Source organism: Pseudopodoces humilis, chromosome 2 (genome assembly GCF_049639895.1).
Source record: "Pseudopodoces humilis isolate 2021_Gansu_Grassland_sample_001 chromosome 2, ASM4963989v1, whole genome shotgun sequence".
Classification (NCBI taxonomy): Eukaryota; Metazoa; Chordata; class Aves; order Passeriformes; family Paridae; genus Pseudopodoces; species Pseudopodoces humilis.
The window spans coordinates 86299661-86326280 of record NC_142201.1 but is presented as its reverse complement, the minus strand read 5'-3'; the positions used below and the strand labels follow the sequence as shown (position 1 = coordinate 86326280).

The 26620-nt window shown below is 43.2% G+C and overlaps 3 protein-coding genes across 5 annotated transcripts in view; 1 reads left to right on the top strand and 2 right to left on the bottom strand.

The window, feature by feature from the left end:
* TULP3 (TUB like protein 3) overlaps positions 1-7623 on the bottom strand; it is a 33070-nt gene extending 25447 nt beyond the window's left edge. Inside the window, exon 1 of the mRNA XM_005531027.3 lies at positions 7556-7623. Within this exon, the coding sequence (XP_005531084.1) occupies positions 7556-7596 (41 nt within the window). The 5' untranslated portion in view covers positions 7597-7623. The remainder of the gene's footprint in view (positions 1-7555) is intronic.
* A 218-nt stretch (positions 7624-7841) lies between these two features.
* Positions 7842-12610, bottom strand: RHNO1 (RAD9-HUS1-RAD1 interacting nuclear orphan 1). Of its 2 annotated transcripts, XM_005531047.3 has the most exons (3): positions 12343-12610; positions 10827-11095; positions 7842-8682 (listed from the first exon to the last, which is right to left on the bottom strand). In XM_005531047.3, the coding sequence occupies exons 2-3, from the start codon at positions 10992-10994 to the stop codon at positions 8032-8034; spliced, it is 819 nt and encodes a 272-aa protein (XP_005531104.2). In that variant the 5' UTR covers positions 10995-11095; positions 12343-12610; the 3' UTR covers positions 7842-8031. The 2 variants fall into 2 exon arrangements, with proteins under 2 accessions (XP_005531104.2, XP_087907847.1); XM_088051721.1 differs by lacking the exons at positions 10827-11095; positions 12343-12610 and adding an exon at positions 10059-10171.
* Positions 12611-12761: 151 nt separating this feature from the next.
* FOXM1 (forkhead box M1) lies at positions 12762-24281 on the top strand. 2 transcript variants are annotated; one of them, XM_005531026.3, is made up of 9 exons: positions 12762-12952; positions 14217-14813; positions 16510-16658; positions 16876-17094; positions 17523-17651; positions 18989-19033; positions 19989-20055; positions 20484-20665; positions 21844-24281. In XM_005531026.3, exons 2-9 carry the CDS (start codon positions 14264-14266, stop codon positions 22900-22902), a joined length of 2400 nt encoding a protein of 799 aa, XP_005531083.2. In that variant the 5' UTR covers positions 12762-12952; positions 14217-14263; the 3' UTR covers positions 22903-24281. The 2 variants fall into 2 exon arrangements, with proteins under 2 accessions (XP_005531083.2, XP_087907796.1); XM_088051670.1 differs by lacking the exon at positions 12762-12952 and adding an exon at positions 12988-13052.
* The last annotated feature ends 2339 nt before the right edge of the window (positions 24282-26620 follow it).

The window sequence follows — 26620 nt, the reverse complement described above, 5'->3', positions numbered from 1 at the left end:
AACTTTCCTGGGGATTATTCTCATCTGAACTGCAGCTATGGAAGAAAACAGAAGGTGTAGAAAAAACATTAGCTGAAGAAGGATTTTTATATTTCAAAATATATATTCCAAACAAAAATTGCAATTCTGTCTCTGGAAACTGGTTGAGGAACAAAATTCATTTGTAATGCACCTTCCAATCCACGAAAGGGTGGAGTCTTGATACAGCTGTAATTGCACATTCTTGGGGAAATGCACAGCATACCACCCATAAAAGTGAAGGTTACCAAATTTTTCTGCCTTCCCCAGGTCAGAAGAGTAGGGGTTTTTAGCAAACACAGAATATTCTTTCCTTCATAATTAATTAGCAGTAAGTCTTCCAAAGTAAACTGATCTGCTGCAAGTCAGCCATAAACTGGCACACCTAATTCTAAGTGGCATGGCTGAAGTTGCATCAACATTTCATAAAACTATTTTTAAGCAGGTGATACTTCAATAAGGGCAAGTTTTAGAGCATCTGCCTTTTTTACAGAAATCAGTGAAATCAGTTTGATCTCTGTACACCCCAAAAAAGCAAATGCCAATAGAATACAGTTTTGAGAAAGGGTTCAGAAATTTCTTTGGAAAGTTTTTCACCTACTGAACATATTATGAGAACAATGACATGGAAAGAATGAACACCTAATTTTGGAAGCAATCATGAATGAGTGAATAAAAGACTGTTTTGAATTTGCTTTAGTATAGAAATTATGTCCCACATAACACAGATTGAATAAGATTTATCTCAGAATATCTGAAGTATAAAATGCACCAATAAAACAATAAACTCAACTGCCAGACCAGTGTGAATTGAGGGAGCAACCAGAGACAAGGACTCAGATCTGCAGGTCCTAATTCATTTCAAAATATACCTGAATCCACTACATACTTCTGCCAATAACTTCTAACAACTATCTGAACAATTTACAACTTAAAGATAGATTTACAACTTTAAAAAGATCCTAAAGAAACAAAACGGCAAGCAAATCCTTTAAAGCTTCTGCTTCTACCTACTTGCAGGATTAAAAATGGAATTTTAATGTGAAATTATCAGGTGTTTTTCTTTAAAGCCACACAGATCAGAAGCATGTCAAAAATACCCAAATCAAAACACCCACCCCCCTGAAAAAAAAAAACAACAAAAAGGCTGCTGCTCTGAAGAATATATGTATATTCTTTGTGTGTATATGGATATCTTTTGCCTATATTGTGGCAAAACAGCTGCCCCAACAACTCACAGCAACAGGAATACTGTGCTGAAGAAAGGAATTCAAGCAAAACCTAACATGAGGAGCACATGCTACAAACATTATTTGCAATAAAACATTAACAGGTTAATAATTATTTTTGTTGGCTAAAGCCATGAAAGGAGTGAATTTAATGCAAGCCTATCCTTGCAGCACTACATTTTCCATACTTGCATCCATTTTGGGGTGACTGTTCACATGCCAAATGTAACTAGGCAAGTAATGATTCTGTTTAGTACTGAGTGACCAGAGCCAAGTCAGTGGAGAAAAAAGGATTTATCAGTCGAGGAGACACGAGCTTCTATTTTCTTAAAAGTATTTCTTCCAGTGATTTTGTAAGGTAAAATGAAACTGTGCGGGCAAAGTAAAATGACCACTCTAAGATCACACCTGACTTCCATTTCAAAATCATATCTGTGGAAGCACAAAACCCCAGCATAAAATTATCATCTCATAAGTGCAATGGGATATTCTCTGCACTATTACACACCAACACAAACACAACCCCAATAAGGTAGAATTAATGTTCAGGTAGATTAAAAAGGAACCTGCTAGTAAAGTATATTGAGAAATGAAAGGCCCACAGGAGAAAAGCTGAATTATGGTTAAACAAAGAATGAAGATTATGCTGTTTGTTGAGATTAGTTTTTCAGAAATGTATTTATACTGTTTGGTGGACAAGTTTATCACGAGTCAGCAATTCACTCTCTCAAGGCAAAGGTGGCCAACAGCAGGTTGAGGGACTGACACGACCCCTCTGCTGGTGAAGCCAGCTTGAAGCAACCAGTTCTGGGCTTCTGGAAGCAAGAAAGAGATGGACATGCTGGAGCAAAACCAGCAAAGGGCCACAAAGATGCTTAAGGGCCCAGAGTATCTTTTACATGAGGTGAAGCTGAGAAAATTGGGCTTGGAGAAGTGAAGAGTCAGGAAGTAAGTTATGCATGTGTATAAATACCTGATGGAAGAGTATAAAGCAAATAAAGCTAGCAGTGCCTACTGACAGGACAAGAGGCAATGGACACAAACTAAAGCACGTGAAATTCTATCCAACATCAAAATAAAGTTTTCCAGAGAAAGTGGTCAAATACTGGAATAGGTTGCTTAGGAAGAGTCTCCATCTTTCGAGATAGTCAAAACCCAACTGGACATCATTCTGTGCAATCAGCTCCAGCCAACCCTGCTTAAGCAGCAGGGTTGCTCCAAATCATCTCAAGAAGCCCCTTCCAGTCCCTGTGATTCTGTTGGATTGGATTCTAGAGATCACAAGTTTAGATCACAAGTGTGAGAGCACAAACTAGATGACAATAAAAAACACAGGCTGTTACAAGAAAATGCAACAGGAATAAAAGCATAATGAAAAGGTTTCATATTGAGCTCAGAACTATTTTGGCTGCTGTATTGCCTAGTGTTTTACACACCATTCAAAAAGTGACTTATCAAGTACCAAAGATTAGCTCCTCTCACTTGGAACAAGGGAACAGAGCAAGGAAAACAAATCAGCACTCTCTGGACAGAAGCTAGTTATGACTTCTATTTGGACTATAAAGAAGAGTGAAAACAAAAGCATGTGTCATTCTCTGCTATACCACACTAGGAGAACAGAAAGGAGATTCTTGTTTTCCTTAGCCAAAAGTCTCAAATAAATTCATTTCTGCAAACTTAAGCAAAAGGGCTATTCTTCTCCTGGAAGGAAGGGCAAGAGAAGCCAGAAATCCACACAAGCCATTAACTGCCATTCAGCCAACATTGATGCTGGGAGGGTGGCACAGAGGAACACAATCATAAGAATATGCACATAAACTTATATTTTAAGTGTGTAGCCAAACAGGGGGTTTCAACTGGGTTTTTATTATAATTCTTTCAAGAAAGGGGAGACAAAGAACGTCCTGTCAGGCATATTTATTCAAGAGTTCACAGCTGGTGACTCCATGACTCAGGATTTTTCAGCTCCTAACCACTACCACAACTGCAGGGCACCGTGCTTCAGGTTTATTCAATTGACCCTAATGAAACTTGGGTTTCTGCTAAAGAAAAGAAAGAGAAATTTATACCACAAGCAGAACTTCACCTTTCTAGGTAATGTCCTCTCCACTACATGCTTCAAATCCCTATGGTCATTTCACTTACAGAAACACCTCTGCCCAAGGAAAGAGGAAAGTAAGATCCCCAGGGGGTTGGAATTCTCTCTCCTGTGATCTTACATTTGTGAATTATTAAACCTTGCTTGTCACTTTTGTTGACGCTGTACCTCATTACAACAGGAAGCCAGTGAAATGTAGAGCAGCCACTATTCTCTCCCAGCAACAAAGGCAGCAGTTAGATAGCACGTGCTATGCTTAACCCAGACCAGGTAACAAACCTCAAAGCTCCCTGAAAACAAGTGCATCGCACTTGACAAGACAAATTGCACTTGTCTAATAATATTTCAAACTAAAAATAGGGAAAGGAACATGAAATTTTCTGAACTGACACTCTAGAACTAATTGTAGACATTTATTTCCAGTCCAGATTTTTTTTGAAAAATTGAAAGGAAAAATCATTAAAGAGACTGAAACAGCAAAATGTCGTTTCAATCTCAAACCAGGTGACTCGGCAAGATACCACTGCTAGATTTTAGTTCTTGTTCTTTTTTTGTCTCAGATAGCACATAAGTATGCAAAGTCAGAAAGGAATGCAGAAGCACCCAGACTCCTACAGCAACAACACAGGCAGTTAAGAGTTCAAACATCCCACAGAGTGTGTTTTAAAGAGCACTAAGAGTTGGCGTAAACGTTCTTGCAGTAGTCTAAGGCAACATCTCCAGGCATATCAGCAAATCCACTTAGAAGAGAATTCATCCCATGACCCAATTACAACACAGTTTTATTTTGGAGATCACTCAGCTGTGCAGCAGCAACAAAACAAGAGTCTGGAGCTATCCCAGTGCAAGTCTGATTGCAGAAAGCTTTCACACATACAAAGCCATAATTATGTTAAGTTGGTGCATTTGTCCCTCCTACAAATGCCACACCAACAGTAATTTAAAAAAAAAAAAAAAAAAAAAAGCAGAAGAGAAAAGAAATAGCTCTCTCTGAAAAAACAAATGGTCACCAGTAACCTAAATTCTAGGTGATAAGAGATGGGAAAACAACCAACTAGAAACTAAAGACATAATTCAAACAAGGTTCAACTTCTGCAATTGCTGTTACCAAGTGAATCTCAAATTGTATCTGGAAATTTTAGTCACACATCGCTGCCTTTTCTCTCTTGCCACTGCTGTCTACATCACAAGTAAACTGACACCTTCATTCACATTAACAGCAGCAGCATCAAACCTCAAAAGGTTTTCTTTTTGGTTGAATCTGTGCTCCAAGGAGTACGTATCAACTAAACTTATAAAATATTTACAGGTTTATTTCACTTTGGACAGATTTCTTCTTTATAACATTTAGAGCTGAAAGGGGTGAAGCAAACAGGATATTAAGCCAATTCTCACTCATCTAAGGATAAGATTTGCAGAATTCCAATAAGTCCTGGAATGTAAGAAACATTGCTTATTAATTTTAAAAAGGTCATTGGTGGCTAAAAAAAAATACCCGAAGACTAACAGAGATGCTGAGAGGCTTTTAAAAGGAATTTTTAAACTTCTCTGTCTTCTCTGGTTTACAAGTATAGCTAAAATAATTAGCAAAGTATTTTGTCTTTTCTCCTCAGAATCATAATTATGATGCATTTATCCAAAATACTCAAGCCCAACAGACACAGAGATTCCTGACAACCTCAACTACCCTCAGATTTTTAAAATGTGGAAAGGGCTTTTGGCTGGATAACAGTACTACTTTTGAAGTTTTCAACTTCTCTTAACCCATGGGCTCTTAATATTTTGAAAATTTAGCTTATTGGCAACGGGCTGTTTTCCTTCATTAACTTTGGGAGACACTGAGAAAATATCCCAGAGCTCTAGTGAAAGCCACTAACTGATGCATGTGTGGACCCCATGGAAGCATCCAAATGAGGGCAGGACTGCTATAGCTGACATCCAGTTTTGTAGTCTCTGTAGACACAGTCAAGATTTTTAACCCTTGAAAATTACGTTTCTTTTACATGACATCTGCAAGTCAGAAGCTGAAGCATATTTGGAATGCAGCATGTGGGAAGCTTTAAGTATTCCTGTATACTTGTGTGATTGGTGTGCAAAAGGGCAAAGTCCATTGGTCTCTGAAATTCTAAAATACATACTACCACAAGAAACAAATTTCCTTCACAATATTTTTAAAAGCTTACCATGATTTAGAATTACTTTTACCTGAATGTTTCTACACTAACTATTTCATGGCAAGTCAAGTGGACTTTCCTGAATAAGAGAGAAAGTCTAGAACTTATCAAAACCATAAAATAGCAATATTAAGCTTATAATTTTCTAAAGCATTAAGTCAGTTGTGCCATGTATACCTGAAAGCCAAACTTTAAATGATGTTGAGCAATTTCAGTTGCAGCCAGCTCCAATCAAAGTCTAACACAACAAAGTATTTGCAAGTGACAGCCTGTAGATGGCCTAAATCCAAGATCTCTGCTGTCTATCCATCATCATGTATCCCACAGCACACTTACAAAACAATATGCATTAATTTTTGACTGATAATATTCAACTCTACCCATCAGAAATAAAATACTTCCAATATCTTTACGGGCATTTTTCACATTGCTCAATAGTAAAGGCATTCCACCCTGGGGGAAAAAAAACAGCCAAAAAAAAAATACAAAAAATGATGCCAAGCAGTTCTCAGGTATAGCTTTGTTAAGCTTTACCTGTAGTATCTTCATTGCCAAGAAGTGCTAGTTTCTATGTATCACATTTACCTTTTCTATAAAATCTACAGTTTGGACAACTGACAATTATTTTACCAAGCAAGTTCTAGTAACAGAATTGTGACTTCTGGATACTTTTACTATTTTCCTCTCAGAAAAAGAACCTTCCCAAGAATACAGACATTTGTCTTCCTCGAATTTATTACAATGCTGATGAACACTCCAACTTCAGAGTCAGATCCCTAAAAACAAGCCTTACAGATCTACTTTAAAACTATGTACTTTAGGTTCACATATTCTAGTTTTCTTACCTTAACCATGGGGACTGAGAAAGCTAAAAAAATCGATGTTTCTTTAATAAACTGGGATTGGAGGGAAGCAGCTATCCCATGAACTGCCATTAATTGTTAGCCTGTTTCTGTGGAGCACCCATAAAAGTACACAAGACAAGTTTCTTACTAAAAAGAAATTATGCCAGTAGAAGTTATCAGAAAAGCAGCATTTCCTATAGCATCAACTCTGTCAAACTTGAAAGGGAAATTTATGTGTACAGGAAAATTTACACATATCTGGACACCGTTTCCTTAAAAATTCTTTCCAGAACTGCTAGACAACCTGAGGCCTTTCAAGTCTGCATAAAGAAGTAATCTAATGTTCCATAGCATATTTGGTGGACCCATGCAATTACAGGACCCTTTCTAACTCTATTGTTGCTTTTCATCCTTCTTCAATTACCAAGTGTAACAATGTATGTAATAAAAAATACTGTTTCTCTTCTACACTGTGTTCATTACCATTTAACTACCCAAAGTTTCGGTTTCTCTCTTTAATTGCTTTGCTTCTTCCTAACCAACCAGAGGCACAAAGATAGACTTTCCTGGGTTTTTTGCAATCATACCAATTCTATCAAAACCCGTTTTCTCTGCGTGCTGGTATACCCACATTCAATTTCAAATAATCTCAATTTTGAGATACTTAAATACTACAAGCATAAAGTCTTTCCAAAACCGCTTCTCCATAGTTCACAGCTGTTTTTCCTATTACATCAGTTGAGTTCATTTCAGTTATTCCTCCATTTTTTTTCTTGCAAAGGCACACCGAGAGTGATACTAAATACCTAGAGAGCTTCATTAGGAGGAGCAGAGGGGCTGGATAACACCGCGAAGACGCTTCACAGCGGCGCCTAGAAACCAAGAATGGACCGAGACACCACAAAAGCGTTTAATCTACAAGTATTCAGATGATGCACACCAACGTTGGAGAGTGAAGCACATAAAACGCACTCGCACATAAAACAGCGGCACGGCTATCGCCCGCCGGAGGGACGCGAGTGTCACCGAGGCAGCGCCGATCCGCGTGGCCGCTGCTGTGCGGCTCCGCCCGCCCGGGCCCCGCTGCGGCCGCTCATCCCGGCATCGGGGGCTGCTGCCAGGCGAGGCAACCCCTGCCCAGGCCTGTGAGGTCCCGGGGACGCCGGCGCCGCCGCCCCAAGCCCCGCTCACCTGTGAGCGGCGGGACCGCCCGCTTCCCCCGCTCCGTCCATCGCGGCCCCGCCGTTGCTATGGGCCCCCGCCCGCCGCTGCCCTTAGCAACGGCGCGCGGCACTGAGGCGCGCCGCCATTGGCCGGGGCCGCGAGCACGCCGCCCGCCGATTGGCCGCGGCGCCGCGCAGGCGCGGCGGAACACAACGGCCGTCCCCCGTTCCGCGCCACGGGAGGTGCCTGAGCCGGGAGCGGAGAACGGCCCCGGCGGGAACCGCCTAAAGTCCTTTCCATACACACTTCCCCAGGGAAGACCTCCCCAAAAGACCCACCCCTGTCGCCAAGACCCTCTCCCGCGCCCCGCCCGGGTGTTTCTCGGGGGCTCTGCCAGGCGCAGTAGAGGGCCTGGCTGAAATCACGTCCCCTTTTCAGTCCCCGAAGCGACATCGTCTGTTCAGGCGTGTCCTTCACGCAGCAGAGTGGCTGCTCCCGCCCGGTCAGGTGTGGGTCTGTCTCCTCGAGAGCTCCATGTCTGCCTTCACCAGGATGTCCGCAGCGCTCAGCTTCCCTTGCTCCCGCAGGTACTTCATTATGCGAGGCCGCCGTCTCCAGGTGACCTTCACTCCATACTCGTGCTCGGGAGTATCTGTAACCAGCACTGCTGCCACCTCCCCTCTCCCACAGGGATCAGTACCAAATGCCAGCTCTTTTTCTGGATGCCAGACATGACCAATTTGTGCTAGAGTGTTGCTGCATCTCCCATTCCTTGGGGAAGAAACCTGTGCAGCCTCTGCATCTGGAGGTCTAAGGACTTCTTGCTCCACAGGCTGGGGAGGAGGCTCTCCACAGTTCTCTGGATGCTTCACCTGGATGTTGGCGTTTGCTGCTGTCCCTTTCTTAGGCTGGTTGTGAGAGCATTCTGCATTCTTTCTCAAGCGATTTGGATGATCCAGTGGAGGGACTGTATGTCCTTCTGGAGTCTCAAAAGTTAAAGGAGGAAATCTGCAGGCTACAGCTCCTCGACAAGCTCCTCCTGCATGAAATGAACTGTGGTTGGCATCCTGATGATAGGGCTTGTGAGGACCACGATGCTTTTTCTGGCGTGCTTTCAACACCACTGACTTAGCTGTGTCAAACTGTGGGCACACCTGAAGGGAAAGACATAATAATAATATAAAAACCCAACCCTTTTCTCCAGACAAGTAATGCCTGCCTGATTCTACTTCCCCACCTTTTTTCATTGAATGGTCTGTTTTTCAGTGAAGCAAGTGAGTCACTAACAAAGTTACTATGCATGAGATACATCTGAACTTCAACATGACGTTCAGCCACCCTTCTCTGCAATGTCACTGGGGTGCAAGTGAGCTGTTCTCCGGCAACTCACAAAGAACTCAAGATACAGCTTTTAAAGGAAATCTAAGTGATGTCTACTCCTGTAACCCCTGCAGATTTAAGAAAGTTCAGAATGGATCCTTTTTCCTTCTCTGTCTTAGCATAACTCAAATAGATTCAAAGAACCAAATCCTCAGACTTCCTGAAGAAGTAGAGGCTGAACCAGGAGAGCAACACAAAATAATTAAAGAATTCCCATTTATCTCAATCCCCTTAGATTATGTTAATAGGGTGTTCAAAGTCTTCCCCCAAAACATAGTTAATTTCTGTATTGTGGCGTAACAGATCACCCAAGATCCACTTCTACAATCAGCTTTCTATAGAAGAGATGGTCCAAGCTCAACAATCTGTATTTCTTTGAATAATTCTGGACTCATACTCAAACCCTGGAAATCCTTTTATTACAGTGTTCTTTGTCTTCCTGGTTTTCAACAAAAGATTCAGATTCCAGTTTGCTTTTCCCAAGAGCACACCAAACTGAGTTCTTGCTACAGTAGCTACAGATCTCCTTCAGCATTCCTAAGTTATATAGTTCCTCAAAACACTGAGAGATATTTAACTAAGGATAGCATTTTTCTGATGTATACATGAACTGTTTGAATCCAAAGCCTTTGTGCAGGAAAAGAGGAGTGATTCTGTAACAACTGCATATTAGTACATACTTAACATAGTTCCTGATTTTAAGAGTATAGCTTCCTGCCTTCAGAGAACATCTAGGATAATTTTTATCTATGCAGGAACCTAGCAATGGAAAAGGTATGAAAATCTTAGATAATTCCAAAAAGAGAAGAGCAGAAAATCAGTTTCCATTGAAACAAGTTGAGAGACACTCTGCAGAGGATGCCTCCAGAAGTTACAAACCTACAACAATTTCCAAAATTAAAAATATCGTGCAGTTTCAGTGCTGATAGCTTCAAACAAATTTAAGAAGCATTGTATTTTTGGAATCAAAGAGCTACTGGTGTGGATGTTTCCACCTCTTCCAAACAAAATGAATGCTTATTCACAGCAGTTGTTTTACTCAGTGATTCAGAAACCATAGAGCAAACTGCCTCAAGCAGATACAAAAAAAAAATTAAAGAGGAAAAAATTGAATATGTTCTACTTCAAGGTTAAGGCATCACAAAAATACCTGCAGGTCAACAGGAACAAAGGAATATTTCATGCAGGTTTGAAACCACACTTCCTGAGCTTGCTTTGTGAAGAGCAGAGTCAAGCAGCAATAATGTTTAAACAGAGCTCCCCTAGGTGATGACCACTGTTGTATAGGAACAGTCTGTCTTTGCGGCAGCCGTTTGCTTAAAAAAAAAAATAAATCTTTACATTAGATGATATAAGGAGTATTTTAGGACACTGCAAACAGTCCCAAGAAAAGGAACCCATCAGAAGATTGGTATGGAGAGAAACTTTTCAAAACACAGAAGTGGAAAAGAAGGCAGGTTAGAACAAATTGTTTTGAAGTGAAAACCTATGTTCTCTAAATTTAGCAGTGTTAGATTTAAACAATGCATCCAGTACTTTAACATGTAAATTGTAGAGTTCAGCAGTTCAAACAGCAAGCCGATAAGAAAAATCTCCCCTAATGTTTATTATGTGCAGGGTTTTCAGTTGCCAAGGAGAACAGTGTTTTCCTGATGGGAATTATTTTTCTAGAAGATACATATTCATTAATCAGTACAGACTGCACACAGTTTATGTCTTCAAGTAACCAAGACTTTACTGCTTATTCTTAGAATGTGAAGCAACTCAAGCATTTAATTATGCTTTAGAGTGATAGAGGGAATTCAGGTCTAGGCTACTAATTTTCCATATCCAGAACAGATAACTTTCTGTTAAGACATACAGGAGAAACTTAAAAATTCTTGCTGTGGGATGCAGGAGGAAAACAATTTATACCAACCCAGGCAGCAGAAGTGTCCTGGTCCACAGGTTTTGTAGGCACATGTCTGGGATTCTCAGCCAAATGCAGTGGAGTTTCATAACAATGGATGGGTCCTGCCCTTGGCCTCTCAAGGAAAATCAGCTCTGCCTTCCTGGCCTTGTGGGTACACTTCTTCTTCGGAGGCATCAAAAGGTGTGGTAAAACTACTTAGAAACCTCATGATGTTTGTTGGAGCCAATTGAAGAAAGAGGGAAGCACCCTGAGGAGATGCTAAAGTGCTCTTGAATCTGTAGAAGGCAAATAAATGGATTTGAAGACAGACTTATTTGGAAACATCAGATGTAGTTTTCCACAAAAGCAAAACATTTATGCAACAGCCCAGTGTACACATCTTGAGGCAGGCTTTTTCCCCCACAGCAGTTCTTGAACCTTTTGTCAATTTTCAGGTAGATTTAAAAATGCACTGCAGGAATGGGAGCAATGACCTACTGATCCAGCTATATGAAGTCGGCTATCAAAAGAAAAAAAAAATAAAAAAAACCTTATTTTCTTTTTTTCAATTCAGTCTGGTTTATAATATCAAGAAGATACTGTAGAGCCAAGATAATCAGAAATCTTTCCCTTTCTAGTTGCCTAGAAAGTAACATTTGTTTTAATTTCAAGAGATTTTGTTATTTTTCTTTTTTACAGAACAGAGTTGACATCTTCCTCCTGTATTCTACAGATCTTGTATGATTTGTTTGTTTGTTTTACCTAATGAATAAGTTTGAACTGAAGTAACATTGTATTTAAGTTTCCGTTGGAAAACAGATCACAGAATCAATTGGGCTGGAAGACCTCTGAGGTCATCAAATCCAACCTGTCCAAACACCACCACGGCAACTAGACCATGGCACTAAGTGTCATGTATCAAGTATTTCTTTAAAGACCTTCAGGGACAGTGACGCCACTTCCCCGGGTAGCCCATTCCAATGTCTAATCATCCTTCCTGTGAAGAAATTCTTCCTAATGCCCAACCTAAACCTCCCCTGGTGCAGTTTAAGACAATCACCTTTTTCCATCACTAGGTGCCTGAAAGAAAAGGCCAGCCTCCTCCTGGCTATACCCTCCTTTAAAGCAGTTATAGAGAGCAAGGTTTCCCCTCAGCCTCCTGTTCTCCAGGCTGCACAACCCCAGCTCCCTGAGCCACTCCTCATAGCACTTGTGCTCCAGACCAGCTCTGCTGTCCTACTCTGGACCCACTCCAGGACCTCGTGTCCTTCCTGAAGTGAAAGGCCCGGAACAGGACACAGCACTTGAGATGTGGCCTCAGCAGTGCCGAGCACAGGGGGACAATCACCGCTCTTGTCCTGCTGGCCACACCGTTGCTGATACAGGCCAGGTGCCATTGGCCTTCTTGGCCACCTAGACACTGCTGGCTCATGTTGACCTAGCCTGACTTATCACAGATCAGCACAGACAAGGAAATTTAATAACATTTCGTGAGAACTGTATGAGACTGCAACAGCAGTCAGGCTGCAGTAAGACTGCTTACCTAGGTGGCGGCGTGCTCAGGGAGTCCTGCGGGCCCCCCTAGCCCGGTGCAGCCGTGACACACACGTTAAACGGTAAAATTCGGTAGCTCTTCACCCGGAGTCAGCGTAATGCCGGCGGCCCGGGCGCACTGCAGGACTCCCAGTCGCGGGCAGCATGGTTGAAGGGAGCTGTCGGCGCTGCCCCAGCCGGGGCGGGAGCGGCTGTCCCAGGACAGGGACAACGCGAGCCGGGAGCGGCGCGGACTCCGTCCCGCCCGCACATCCGTATCCCCCGCGGCCGCCGCCGATTTGTCCGACCCGCCGTGGCTCCGCCCCCTGCGCGCCGATTGGCCCGGCCCGGCAGGCCCCGCCCCCGCCGCAGCTCACTGGCGCAGGCCGGCACGTGACCGGGCCAGGCTGCTCAGGGCGCCAAATTCAAACCGGGGCCGCTCCGGGCGCGTCGGCCCTGCCCGGCCGGGCAGCTGCTGAGCCGCGACCTGCGCCCGCCGCGGTACTCCAGGGCCTCGGGCGGGGGTCGGTACCCTCCGGAGGGCAGCGCTAAGGCCTCCTGGCGGCCGGGAGAGGGCAGCGCCTAGGCCCGGCCCGGGGCGGAGGGCCCCGCGGGAGCAGGTGAGCTTGCTGGCGAGGGCGGCGGCGCAGCGGCTGGAGTGGGTGAAGAAGGAGCTGGGAGCGCTTTGGCGCTGCTCTCCTTGCCCCCTCGGGGCTGCAGGTACGCGGCGATGCCCCCGGGCCTGTACCGGGGGTAGCAGTTGGAAGCCTCCCTGGGAAGTGACGCGCTCCTGCAAGGAACGCAGCCTATGGGAGGCTGGCTCAGGGCTCTTCTTTTGGTGCTGTCCTACCGGGATCTCTCCTTAACGGGGTGGAGCAGATCGCCAAGGGCCATGCTTGTGCCCGCTGCCAGAACCCGCGTGGAATGATCGCAGGGCTGTCTGCTCCCTGAACGTAGGGTATCAGCTTGTTATCTGCTGGACTCTGGTTTGCATCAATGTAGGGGATTCCTACTGAAACTTTTCTCGTTTACTTGCTAACGCCGTCAAATCCAGCAATGCAAAAGGCCTCTTTATTATTGGTATTTATTTCTATTCTGCTTGCCATCTCTAATGATAAACAATAAATACAATTTGCATATTGTTCCAGTAGAGTTCATAGAAAGACGTAGGCTGCAGCGAAGCCTTGATGGCATTATTAGGTATATTTTCACAGCATCTTACCCTGCAAGCAGTATCTCTGAATTTTATTTCCTCTGCTTCCAGCTTTATAGTTAAAACCACCTGTTGTCCAAAAGTTTGACATCTAAATTGTATGCTGCCCAATGATGAATTTACCTGGTTCTTGACAAATCTACAATAGGAATGAGCAGCACATTTACTTGGTGTCTGTCTTAAAGCACCTTCTGCTGCATTTATTTTGTGCCTTTTTAGTGTTCAGGATAATCTCTGCTTCCCAGATCTTAAACCACCTGTAAATTCCCTTTTCATGCCGGTTCTGTAATCTGCTCCTTAGAGCCATCAGCCATAAGAATCAGCACTGATCTTTCTATGTTCTACCTTCCCTCCAGCTTGCTGGCTGATGCTTGTCAAGTCACATCATAGCTAAGTCTTTCTGTAAAGCACATATACATTTTGCTCATTATTATGTACTTCATGATGGAAGTTATCTATTGTGCAAATCTCTCTCCCATCCTGCTTACACAAAGTGTGGGTTAAGGAGGTACACTATGATTTTTCAGTAGCCTTGTCAGCCTTATTAAATGCTTTCAATTTTATTTGCTTTTTGTGTTTCTAGCTTTGTAGCAACTGATGAGAATGTGTGCTCTGTGGGAGGTCTTGAGATGATTTGTTGCACCCTTTATGTTGTACCTTTTGTTTTGCAGGATTTGTTCCTCTCCCTTTCAATGGAGAGTGACATTATAGATCAATAATGAGGACCAGCCCTCGCAGGCCCTTAATTCTCAAAAGACGGAAACTGACCCTCCCACAGAACGATGAATCCAGTACTTCAGCAAGAGATGAGAATAGAGGTCAGGATGAAAAGGCTCCTAAGCAGGAGCAGAGGCGGGAAGACCAACACAACAGACAACCCAGAGACAAAAGGGACTGTGGCCTGCAGAAATTCCCAGCGGGAATAAAGATAATTGACCATCCTACAATGCCCAACACACAGGTGGTGGCCATCCCTACAAATGCTGATATCCAGAGCATCATAGAGGCATTGACAGCAAAAGGAAAAGAGTGTGGCAAAAATGGACCCAACAAGTTCATTCTCATTAGCAGTGGGGGCACATCCCGTTCAGCAGGTCCAGCACCATCACAGCATCTCCCATCAGAGAAGAAAGCCAGTGCAGCCATCAAGACTGCAGACAGTCAAGAAAGAGAGAAGAATGTTGCACAGGCACCTGGTCTTGCAGGCACTACAACACTCTGGCATTCAGGAGTTGATCCTGTGGTTCGACAGGAACAGGAGACCAACAGTATGTAGCTTTTACCTGTTTTTTTGTTGGTTTTTTTTTGTCCTGACAGACAAAGAGATGTGAAATGGGCCAAGGAGTGCAGCCTTTGCATCTTGGTATGCAGTAATTATTAATTTTTTGTTAATGACAAAATACCTATGGATTTGATTCTAATAATCTACATAGCTTTGCATATGTAGTGAAATCTGAAGGAATATAGTGGACATATCTTTTTGATGGAAGACGTCTGAGCTTCTGACTTGGGTTTTTGCTAAGTCTTTCTATTTCTTGAAGTACTAGATCAACATTGTCCTGTTTTGGTTGGCAGCAATAGTCTGGTTTGAGTGTTTGTTTTTAAGGCTGCAGGTCTTTTCAGAAACTGGGCAACTACACATGAAATCAGGAATTCAAGGTGAATTCCTTCCATAATCTTAGTGTTGTAATACCATATTTTAGAAGTGTGACTGCTGCCTTCCTTTTGACAGCTGAGATGAAGGGGTAGCTGGGTTACTTGTGAGAAAGCAGAGTTACAATGAGGGGAGGGCTGTGTTTGTAGCCTATCTGGGTTTCAGTAAAGCCTTTGGCATTGTCTCCCACAGCATTATTCTGGAAAAGCTGGCAGCCCATAGCTTGGTCAGGTTCACTCTTCACCATGTTAAAGTAGACTGGATGGCTGGGCCCAGAGAGAGGTGCTGAACAGTGCTGCATCTAGTTGGTGACCAGTCACTAGTGGGGTTCCCCAGGGCTCAGGGCTGGTGCCTGTCCTGTTTACTGTCTATATCAATGATTTGGATGAGGGGATCAAGGACATCCTCGAAAGTTCACAGATGATACCAAGCTGGGTGGTAGTGTGGATCTGCTGGAGGGCAGGAGGGCTCTGCAGGGGCATCTGGACGGCTGGATCCATGGGCTAAGGCCAGTTGTGTGAAGTTCAGTAAGACCAGGTATCAGGTTTCACAGTTGCATTGCAACAACCCCAGGCAGTGCTACAAGCTAGGGGAGGAGTGTCTGGAAAACTGCCCAGCAGAAAAGGACCTGGGGGTGCTGGTCAACAGCAGCTGAACATGAGCCAGTTGTGCCCAGGTGGCCAAGAAGGCCAATGGCATCTTGGTCTGTATCAGCAATAATGTGTGCCGTAGGACCAGGGTAGAGATTGTCCACCTGTACTCGGCACTGGTGAGGCCACATCTTGAGTTCTTTTTTCAGTTTTGGGCCACTCATGACAGAAAAGACATTGAGGTGCTGGAGCGAGTCCAGAGAAGGACAACGGAGCTGGTGAAGGGTCTGGAGCACAAGTCTGATGACGAAGAGCTGAGGGAGCTGGGGGTGTTCAGCCCTGGGAAAAAGGAGGCTCAGGGGGATCTTATCGCTCTCTATGACTGCCTGAAAGGAGGCTGCAGAGTAGTGAGCGTTGCCTTCTCCTAGGCAACAAATGACAGGACAAAAGGGCATAGCCTCAAGCTGTGCTAAGGAGAGTTCAGATTGGACACCATGAAGAATTTCTTCCCTAAAAAGGTTGTCAAGCTTTGGAACAGACTGCCCAGGGAGGTTTGGAGTCACCATCCCTAGAGATGTTCAAGAAATAACTGTATACTGCAGTCAGTGCCACGATGTTGTTGATAAGGTGGTGTTTGGTCACAGGTTGGACTCTTGTCTTGGAGGACTTCTTTAACTTAAATGTTTCTGTGATTATTATGGGGGCTTGTTATCCCAACAGGCAGTGGTGAGACAATGAGCTCTGTGTTGGACAACAGCCTCACCAACATCCAGTGGCTGGGGAAGATGAGATCCGATGGGCTAAATCCCTCTTCTGTGAAGGAAGACACAGAGAAAGAGAATCAGATGCCTCTGCGGGAAAGAGTCAAGGTAAGTCTGAGAATACAAGAGTGTGTGCTAAAACTTTTCATAAGGAAGTAATCTACGTGGATCAGAGGACTTGCAAGAATTAGGCATCACTGTCCCTAAGAAACCTGAGTTTGACCTTTACTGATATGAATAGCAGAACCCAGAGGATCCAGGGATGTTCTATGGGCTTTCTTGTCGGCTTTATGAATGTTCATGTATCACTCCTTCTGTCTTTCAGACTGAAGAGGAAGCTGCTGCTGCTGCTGCTATTCCTACTGCTGCTGTGTCCTCCTCATGGCAGGATTCAGTGTCAGAACGACCTCCTTACTCCTATATGGCCATGATCCAGTTTGCCATCAACAGCACAGAGAAGAAGCGCATGACCCTGAAGGACATCTATACCTGGATTGAGGATCATTTCCCTTATTTTAAACATGTAGCTAAGCCAGGTTGGAAGGTAACAAGAAGGCCCTCAAGTTGCTCTGGGTGATGTTACATGCCTTCTGGATCAAAATGAAAAGTTGTTCCCCAGCCTGCAAAGCAAGATGGAAGCTCGTTTAAACATTCTGCCCCAAATACACTCATTCCAGATGTTCACTGTACCACTTCTTGTATCCCTTGCCTCATCCTACTTAAACAAGATGATGGGATGTTTAATCACTGGAGTGAGAATAGGGATCTCAAGAGTACATAAAATAAAGACTGATGACAGGGTCATCAGTCTTGAGTCCAATTGGCTGGGTATGCTGTGAATATGAAAGTTCAATGTTGTCTGCACTTTGGAATGTAATCCCTCTGCTAGGGCAGCCATGTTTGAGGTAGGCCTTGCTGTGCTGATAACAAAACCACTGCTTTTCAACCTCTCCCTCGCTCCTTTCTCCCCAGAACTCCATTCGGCACAACCTGTCCCTTCATGACATGTTTGTCCGTGAGACGTCTGCCAATGGTAAAATCTCCTTCTGGACTATTCACCCCGGTGCAAACCGTTGCCTGACATTGGACCAGGTATTTAAGGTGAGTTGCCTCGTGCAAAGAAAATAGGACATGTAGGAGACGCTTTCCGGGGACGGTCAGAGACACGGCAAAGACCTCTATAATCGAGTTAGGTGTTAGAAGTTTATTTCAGGGCGTGGGATAGAGAGAGAGGGAGCCTGCTATGAGCCATCAGATAGAGCTCAAAGCGGGTTCAGAGAGAACAAAACAAAAGGGAGTAAAATATGAATACATAAGCTCAAGACTTAAGATTGCTACGAAAGAGATTAATAGAACAGAACAGAAGTGAGAGAGCTGGGAAAAAAAAAAGAGTAGCAAGAGAGTCAAGAGTGCAGAAAGCGTGAGGCAAGAGGGCTAAGAGAGACTGAGAGACCAAGAGAAACAAGAGAGACAAAGAGAACTAAGAGAAACAAGAGAGTGTAGTAAGAGAGACTAGGAGTTAGGAGAACCAAGAGAGAGAACTCTCTTTTACAATTACTGATATAACCTATACATTTGAATATTCTATTTTTTCACTGACCAATCTTTCTAAGTATACTAATACAGTAACCTTTGTGTGCAACCTATAGAAATCGCTATTTTTGCATATTTTTAGTTATCTCAGGGTCCTTCAGACCTTTCCTTATAAGGCTAGGAAGAGGGGTCTCAGCTTGGTTTTATTGCAGGAAAGAATGTGTTCTGGCATACTAGCCCGGTTTCCTTGAATTATTCAAACTGTGCTATCATTTGTATTTCTTCCTTAGCCTTTCTGGCTACAAAGTCATATTTACAATTTCTTTCTAATTCTACCTTCCCAACAAGGACAGGCTATGCAGTTTCTCAATGCCACACTAGACTGATGCACCTTATTTTAATGGTAAGGTCAAGCTGCTTTGACATCAGCCTCTTTATAGAAGCTGGAGTCAGTCACTTCACTTGGCAAATAGATAAACTCTGCATTTGAAAGAAAAGGTGCTGTGGCTGTGCTTTTGACCTGGAGCTTCATGGGAAGTGTTTATTCTTCATGTGCTGTGCCAAATATAAGTCAGGTTGTTCAACTTCTTCCCATGGGCCTTATTCAAATTCCTAACAAGAAGACTTCCACTGAGGCCAACCAGGTGTTCCTACGCTGTTTGATAAGTCAGGCATAGGATAGAATTCTCCTAGCCCAACTAGGTATTTTAGGAAGATTTTGTCAGGGAAATAGAGCTTGGGAATCCGATATAGGTATGTTTAGACTCTTGTGTTTTATGCAGTGGGTGGGTAGAATTAACTTTAGTTTGCTCAGATTGTACAAGTTTAAAATGTCCCATTTGTCTCCCTCTTTGGTTGATAACTTCATCTTAATTTTTTTTCTGCTCAATGCCTTCTGCCACCAGCCGCTGGACTTGGGGTCACCAACATCGCCTGAGTATTCTGAATCAGTAAGAATTACCATCTGGCTCGGGGCTTGATCTTCCATTCTCTTCTTGCCAGTCACTGAAGGAAAGGACAACAAGCTTGGGGAGGGGGACTGGGCCAGTGCTGCATCTACTCATACAACTCCATGCACACCCTTTGTGGGGAGAGGGGTCTAGCCAAAGATTGTCTGTCTTCAGATGGTACAGTCTCTCTCTAGCTGGTAAGGCTGGACAGTTTTGAGCAACCTGGAAGTCTACTGCTGAAGTAGGCTGCAATGGACACCAATAGGCTTCAGAGAACAAGCCCGGACAGATTTCTGGTAAAATCATCTCCATGGCAACAGTTCCCATATGTTTTGGTGTTCAGATCCAGAAAGAATAGGATCTCTCTGTGCTCCTTTTTTCTTTTTGGAAGCCACTGCATTGTGACTCCTGGAAGGATCAACCTGTTTGCTGTTGCTCTTGCATTCAGCAGTTTTAACAGTGATGGATTTGCAAGTATCCAGTCAAACACTTTTCTGTCACAGTTACAACCTTGGCCTTCTTTCCATCTGCTCAGAATTCTGATCCCGTTGTGGCCTCTGCTATTCCATTTGAACACCTGTCTGGTCTATGGTTTGTACAGACCTCCAGTATACAATAAAGCTATCCTATTCATTGTTCCTCAGGCACTGGGGGTGCCAAAACCAGCTCACTTCTGCAGTAGAGTCTGTAGCTGGAGCAGTTCTTTCATGTTGTCTCTTTTCCTACACAGCCTTTGGTGGGCAGCTGGCTTTGGGATGGCATGGCTGCAAACCAGCAAGTGGCACAGACCTAGAGCCGGTCTGAGTGCTGGGTGCTAACAGCTGCTTTCTCTGCATTAGTGCAGCTCAGACCTCTGGTGACAGCTCTCAGTGAGGCAGCAGAATAAATGTGAATTCTTTTCTTTTAATCTCTCTCTTTTCTCCATGTCCTCTTACTTATTTCACAATGACTGCAGCAACAAAAGAGTCGTCTTCCAGACCCTCTGAAGAACATGGGAAGCAAAACTGAACCCCAGAATTCACGTAAGTGTCCACATCAGTCTAGGCCAAAGAGAATCAATCCAATAAATCTGGGGCTCTCCCCCAGATTTCTTTAGATATACAAATGGAGTGTGTTATCCTGGTTTTCCAGCTTTTATGCTCCTTACTGTTAGGTTTGAAATAGAAAGCAGTGTTATTGTGTCTAAGGATGTGATGGTGAGATGGTGGGTGTTGGGCTCTTAAATGGAGTGAGAGCCCCAGCTGGAGGGGTAGGGTCTACATGAAAGGTTATTTTCTTGTTCATGAGGCTTCTGGCTTGGTATTTGTATCCTTAAAATTAGCAGAGAAGGTAAGGGATCTGATCAAATGTTTCTTTCAGGGTGTCTAGAAAGACTTTCTGTAAGGTGTCTGGGTTTCTTGAGGTAGCAGTGGAGAACAGGGAAAAGTGAGTCCCTTCTTTTCCCTTTCAGGCCGAAAGATGAAGCCTTTGCTTCCTCGTGTCAACTCCTACCTGGTTCCAATCCAGTTTCCTTTGAGTCAGCCTCTTGTCTTGCAGCCTTCCATGAAGGTTCCTCTGTCCATGGCACAGGGAGCATCCCTTAACAGCTCTGAGACTTTGCAGAGCAATAAGCGTGTGTGCATTGCTCCAAAGGTTGGTTTCTTGTTCTCCGAGGAGTTTTGAGGGGGTTAGTGTGGTTCTCTTTTATTTTTATTTTTTTTAAGAGGGACAAGGAGGGCGCTAGGGAGGGTGTGGGGATTTTTTTAAGGAGGGGTGTGTTTGTTTGGATTTTTTGTTTACTTTTTCTTTCTATATCTCTTGCCTTCAATGAACATTTTCTTCACATGGTTCCTTTGTGCATCTTTACTAGGTGCTCTAAAACTCCAAGCTCCTATCAAGGAACTAGCCAGTGATAATCCTTGCTATCCTTTACTGTCTCTAGCCTGACTACTACCTCCTAATTTATTTGCTCCAAGGATGTTTCTATAATTCACTAGAGGAAGGGACTCTTTGGCTTGGTTAAGACAATTTTTCTTTACTGCTGGGATGTGAGGAAAGAAGAATGGGAGGAATGGCTTTGTTCTGATCCTAAAACATTCATATTTTTGATAGCTCTATAGACAACAATAAGGAACTTCCAAAAGAGTATAGCTTTCATGTAGTCTCTTCCCAGAGGATTTCCGTATCTGCTGTTTGCTAATTCTGTGAAGTTCACAGTTACTCTGTGAATGTTCAAGAAAAACAGCTATTAAACAGATCTTTTTCTTGGCATCTCACTGACTGCTCTTGTATGCTTAGACATTGTGAAGCTTTAGCTTCTTCCATCCTGTCTAACCATAATCCTATTTTCCTTTGTATGCCTGGTGCTTTATGTTCTCTCCAGCTATGATTTATCTTTCTCCTGTGCTCTTTTTCTTTTGATAACCTCATTTTCTTCCTCTTCCTTTTCCGTGGTTTCTGGGAAAGCTGTCCTCATTCATTTTGTTATTCCCATTTAGATAATGTAAGAAAAAATCAAAGGGGTTATATTTTTTTCCAGAAATATTCAACTCTCCTTCTGCCTATACTCCCAGAAGTTTCTCAGAGCAGGAGTGCTCTGAAGGGCATGACTTTCAGTCACTTAGCTAGAATCCTTCCCATGTGATCCTTAGGCTTCTTTCTATCAAATTCACAGAGATCAGTCTCAGTTATAATTACTGCTTCCTGAATATCTTCTTACCCTGTCTGCTGACCTTAAATGCCAATCTTTCTTTTCTTTTCCCTGTTACTTGGATTTTTGGGTAGCTTAGATCCATGCTTACCGACTGCATGTCACCTGTGTTTCATTGTAGGTGTCACTGTCTTCAGAAGAGTCACCCTCTTTACCCACGGCTGCTGTCAAGGAGGAGGGTCAATGTGATGAAGGTTTATTTTCCCCAACCCATTCTGTACAGGAGAACAGCTCCCAGCCTGGTGAGGAATTGTCTTCTTTCCCTGAGGGTGCCTGTAAAAAGGAGGAAGAAGGCTCTCAGCTGGATCCCTGGCTATCCCCATTTGCCTCAACCATAACGGTCAAGGAAGAGCCAAGCTTGTTCCTCCCAGACTCATCCACAAAGGAGAGGAAACAGTTCACCACACTGAAGTCCCCATCTAAGGCAGTTTCTGACTCTTTAGTTATAAAGAGGAGGGAAAGGCGGGAAGTGGGCAGATCCAGAAGGAAACAACGCCTAGCACTGCCTTGTTCAGAAGAGCCTGTCCTTGTTTTGCCAGAAAGCAGCAGCTTTGACCCTTTCCAGTTAGGGGCAGACCATCCCTTCCCCCAGGAAAACCATCCCCTTGAGAACATTTCACAGCTCAGCTGCTCACAGGGAGAAGAAGGGGCCTTTAAAACACCAGTCAAGGACGTCTTCAGCAAATTGCCCATTTCTTCCACTCCCAGCAAAGCCTCAGCCACTACTACCCCTTCACTAGAGGTTCTTGACCACTGGAAGTCTGCTTCCTTAGCCAAGGGAAGTCATGAGCTGGACTTCAGTCCAGTGAAAACTCTTCAGTTGCCATTCACACCTCTCCAGGACAACCAGGACTTGCTGGGTTTTAACAGCACACCCCTTAAAAATCCTCTCTTTGATTCTCCTCAAGAACTGCTCAATACAGAATCCAGTGACATGGTCCATATGCCCCTCACGAGCTCTCCAGCTTTAGTTCATGACACTTCCAAGCAATCCTCTGCTGAGCTGACAACCTCTGGCTTTACTGAAAACCGGTCACTCATGGAGGGCCTTATCCTGGACACCATGAATGACTGTATGAGTCTCAGCAAAATCCTTCTAGATATAAGCTTTCCTGGTCTTGAGGATGAAAATTTAGGAACGGACATTAGTTGGTCTCAGCTCATACCTGAACTGAAGTGAACTGGCCTCAGGACTGAATTTGACTTATTCTGATGTTACAGAAAGCACTCCATGCTCCTGAGATTCATTCATGTAATCCAAAACAACTGCTTTTGACTAATTCCCACATCCATGGGAACAGAGCATTATTGACTCCTGCTAAGCTGGGAGACAGGCCCATCAGCTGCTATGGGCTTCCTTTATCAGATGCTGTAGACTTTGAGTGGAACAAGATGATAGAACTTCTCTAGCTTTGTACTAGAGATAGCCTCTCTCCAGGGATTGTTATCAAGAAAACATCTAGGTAGGCCCTGAATGGCATTTGTTACTCTGAGGTATCAGAGGAAACAAACACACTCTTCAGTACAATAGGAAAGAGCCCAGAAACCTCCTCCTAGCTTTGTCCTAATCTCCCTTTTAGTATCTTCTTAGTATCTTCTGTCTAGTTTTAATGTCTGTAAATACTGTACATTCCTTAAATTAGCCCTTAATTATAATAATATTATTATTGTAGGGTTATGGGAATATTTGGCCTGGTAAGGGTTTGACCTACAGTGTGTTGTCCGTATGTTCATATCTCTTGTATTCTTCTACCCTAGTTGAAAGCCCAGATTTTTATTTTTATTTTTTTTTACTTCAAAAACACATTGGTCTAGGTTGTTCTAAAGGTTTCTGGGGCAAAGATCTGAATACTTGTCTATATGTGACCCAAGTCAAACAGAAACAGGTTATCTGGACTGCAGCATAAAATCTTGGTTTGGCTTACTTTTTGCAGGCTGGAATGATAAGAGCTTGGATCAAGCCATATAGCTCTTCTGATTGCAGAGGTCTATTATGTACCTAGAGGTAGAGTCCTCTGCCTAGGTAGAGTAGTGGTACCTCTACTACTGTTGCAGTAAGATGGACCTCTATTGAATGGTTAAAGCTGCCCTCATTACAGTCAGCAGTTGAAAATGTAAAAAAGAACCTATACAGGGAATGCTGATATTCCCACTGAAAACTGACCTCTGGAAATACAAGGTATGTATCTCTCGGTGCAATAGAACAACTCTTCCCAGTTCTCTAGAACTTATGTCATAGAAAAAATCGCCATGGCGATGATCTGATCTTTCTGCTTGCAGACAAGTGGTGACTCCTGTATCCAAATACTCAATAAAGCTTCTGTGGGACCACAGCTGAGTGTTATCTCAGCCTGCTGAGGTTTGGCCCACAGCACGAGCAACCCCTTCTTCTGATCTCGTGTGTGTGTACTTTGTGATCACTCAGTGAGTGACCATTGGGTCATTTTCAGGCCTTGTTGGCCAAACCACATTAGATTTAGTTACTCAACCTGCTGCTTCATGTAACACACTTTTTCCTGCTGCTTATGGGTAAATCCTCACAAGTCAGAAGCACATAAACATTACAACACCACCAGCAGACTAATTTCTGTATCTTCTAAGTGCAAAACAAATATTGTTTGAAACTGTTTCTGCCTTCCCTTATAAACATAAAACCAGTTTTACATGTGTGTGGTTTTCAGAACCGCAGTTCTTTGTACTTAGAGATTATTTGCCCTCATAAAATGTTTCCAAACTTTGGTTTAATGGTTATTATTTCAGTTTTTCTGGGGTTACAAGGCTGCAGAAGGGGCCTGGTTTTGCACACTTTCTACTTGTACTTCTACCACGGCTGCTGCTACTTGGTGTTCTCAAGGCATCCTCTCCCCCTTTCATCTCAGTTGCTCCTGGGAAGATGTGTGCAGACAACTGACACCTGGGAGCCAGCTAACTAAGATCATGTCTCCAGCAAATACTGAAATTTTCTTGTCCTTGGTGTTAATTCCAGGCGGCTGCTCCCCTGCTCTCCCTGTCAGCTGAGGTGCTTTGATGGCCATCTCTCATTTTATTTTGAACATAGTAGCACCGAAGTTTCACTTCCCTTCTTGTTACCTATTCCAGTGAGAGCACCGCTCAAGGGTGATTATATCAAAAAAGGTGGGAGGAACAAGAGAAAAAAATTCCATTAAGCACTTCTACCTCTTGCTCCCAGAAGTTTTGGCCAAACCAGTTCAAAGCACCAGTTGGTGAGGACTTAATAACAAAATACAACTATTTCTCTCCATTTATGTTTGCCTGATATTCTGCCTGGATTCTTTCCTTATGGAAAGGCAGTTATCACCTGTCCCTCTGCAGGCTCAGTATTAGGGTTAAAATGCAGAGGTGTGATCTTGTCAGATGGTGGATGCCTCTGTCCACCCTGCTGCAGTAAGAGCAGAACCACATACTTCATGTCTTCTCATGAGCCCTAAAGCAGGAAGGCACAGTTCTCCACACCCTTTGCACAGCACTCACAGGGCTTCTCTGTAATGTGCAGGAGCATCAAGGATTGTCCTTGATATTAGACAAAGCTATTTAACACCTAGCCTGTAAAAGCAAACGTTAATTTAAGATAAAAATTTTAAGGGATCTGAGACATTCAAATCTATAGGGAGCCAGCAAGTGCTGTGGATGATCTGCTCCTCTGACAACTCTGCTTGATACCAGGAGTGTGACAGACTCAAAGGAGAAGGTAAGTCCCTTTTCCTTAGTTGAATGGGGTTCCTCCCACTATGTTTTGTCAGCTGAAAAGGACTGGATGCCCCCCGAGATGAGGTAAGCAAGGATGCTTGCCACCTTTTTACTTTTGCAACTTGGCTGGTAAAGGAAAAACTTCATCACTTTCCCGTATGAAAGAGACCCTGTCTTACATTGCAGAAACATTTTTATGAAGATGTCAGGCCTTAATTTCTCCCAGAGGGCAGTCTAGCTCTTAACAAAGGTGAAAATTTCTTTTTTAGTAAAATACCTGAGTTCCTCTTTAAAATGCACTATAGGCTCAGAGAAAAAAATGACAGGCTTGAAAAATGTGAGCTGGTTCCTGAACAGAAATAACTTCCCTCCCCACTCCCCTTTTTCCAGAAGAGGTGAACTACAACTGGAAAAAAAGATATTCAAGGCATAACAAAGTATTAGCTGCCTGAGATTAAGAAGAAAATCCTGCTTCACTACTCATCTCAGACTGGCTTCTTGCTTTGAAACAAGCAGCGTTTTAGAATGTCAAGACCATGAATCTGAACTGCTGATGCAGGTCAAATGACATATTTGTCCTTGCATTTCAGTTACAACATTTCTTGGAAAAATAAAAATAATAAATACCAGTTACAGTTTGCAGGAAATACAGGCAAAAGATTATGCAAGGCAGATTCTCTTCCACATCTCAAAATTTGTGGGAAGTTATTATATAGAACACACTGATAAACTGTTTGCATACAAATATATAATCAGAATTATTTAGCTTCCACATCTGCTTTTTTTTTTTTTAATGCACCAGATTTAAAACCAGAAACATCTAATGATGTTATTTAAGAAAGTCAAGGAAAACAGCCAGCACAAATTACTATTGAACTACAGTCAGACATAGATTTATGCTCCAATGCCTCCTGTTGGTCTTTATTACCTTCTCATGGATGTATAGGAGGTTGCTGCCAATAGGGCCTCTGTTTATTTAGCTGTATTTGTAGAAGGTAGGTTTTCTGTACTCATCTGTGGTTACAAACAAGAGACTGGCTCATTAGAACCCTGACTGTTTAATGGATGGACCAATTTTCCTAAAGAACCTCAATTTTCCGAAAAGAACCTCATCTTCACTGGACTTACAAAGAATCTCTTAATATGGTTGATATTTTCTATAGAATAATATTTTTCACTACCAGTATGGT

Coding starts and splice junctions, on each gene's coding strand:
- RHNO1 (XM_005531047.3), bottom strand. CDS start 10,994: ATGCCTCCGAAGAAGAAGTGTACCCACAAGGCCAGGAAGGCAGAGCTG. Junction 8,683..10,826: donor AGGACACTTCTGCTGCCTGG/GTTGGTATAAAT, acceptor CTTTCCCTTCAG/GTGTGCCCACAGTTTGACAC.
- FOXM1 (XM_005531026.3), top strand. CDS start 14,264: ATGAGGACCAGCCCTCGCAGGCCCTTAATTCTCAAAAGACGGAAACTG. Junction 14,814..16,509: donor ACAGGAACAGGAGACCAACA/GTATGTAGCTTT, acceptor TTATCCCAACAG/GCAGTGGTGAGACAATGAGC. Junction 20,666..21,843: donor GTGTGTGCATTGCTCCAAAG/GTTGGTTTCTTG, acceptor GTTTCATTGTAG/GTGTCACTGTCTTCAGAAGA.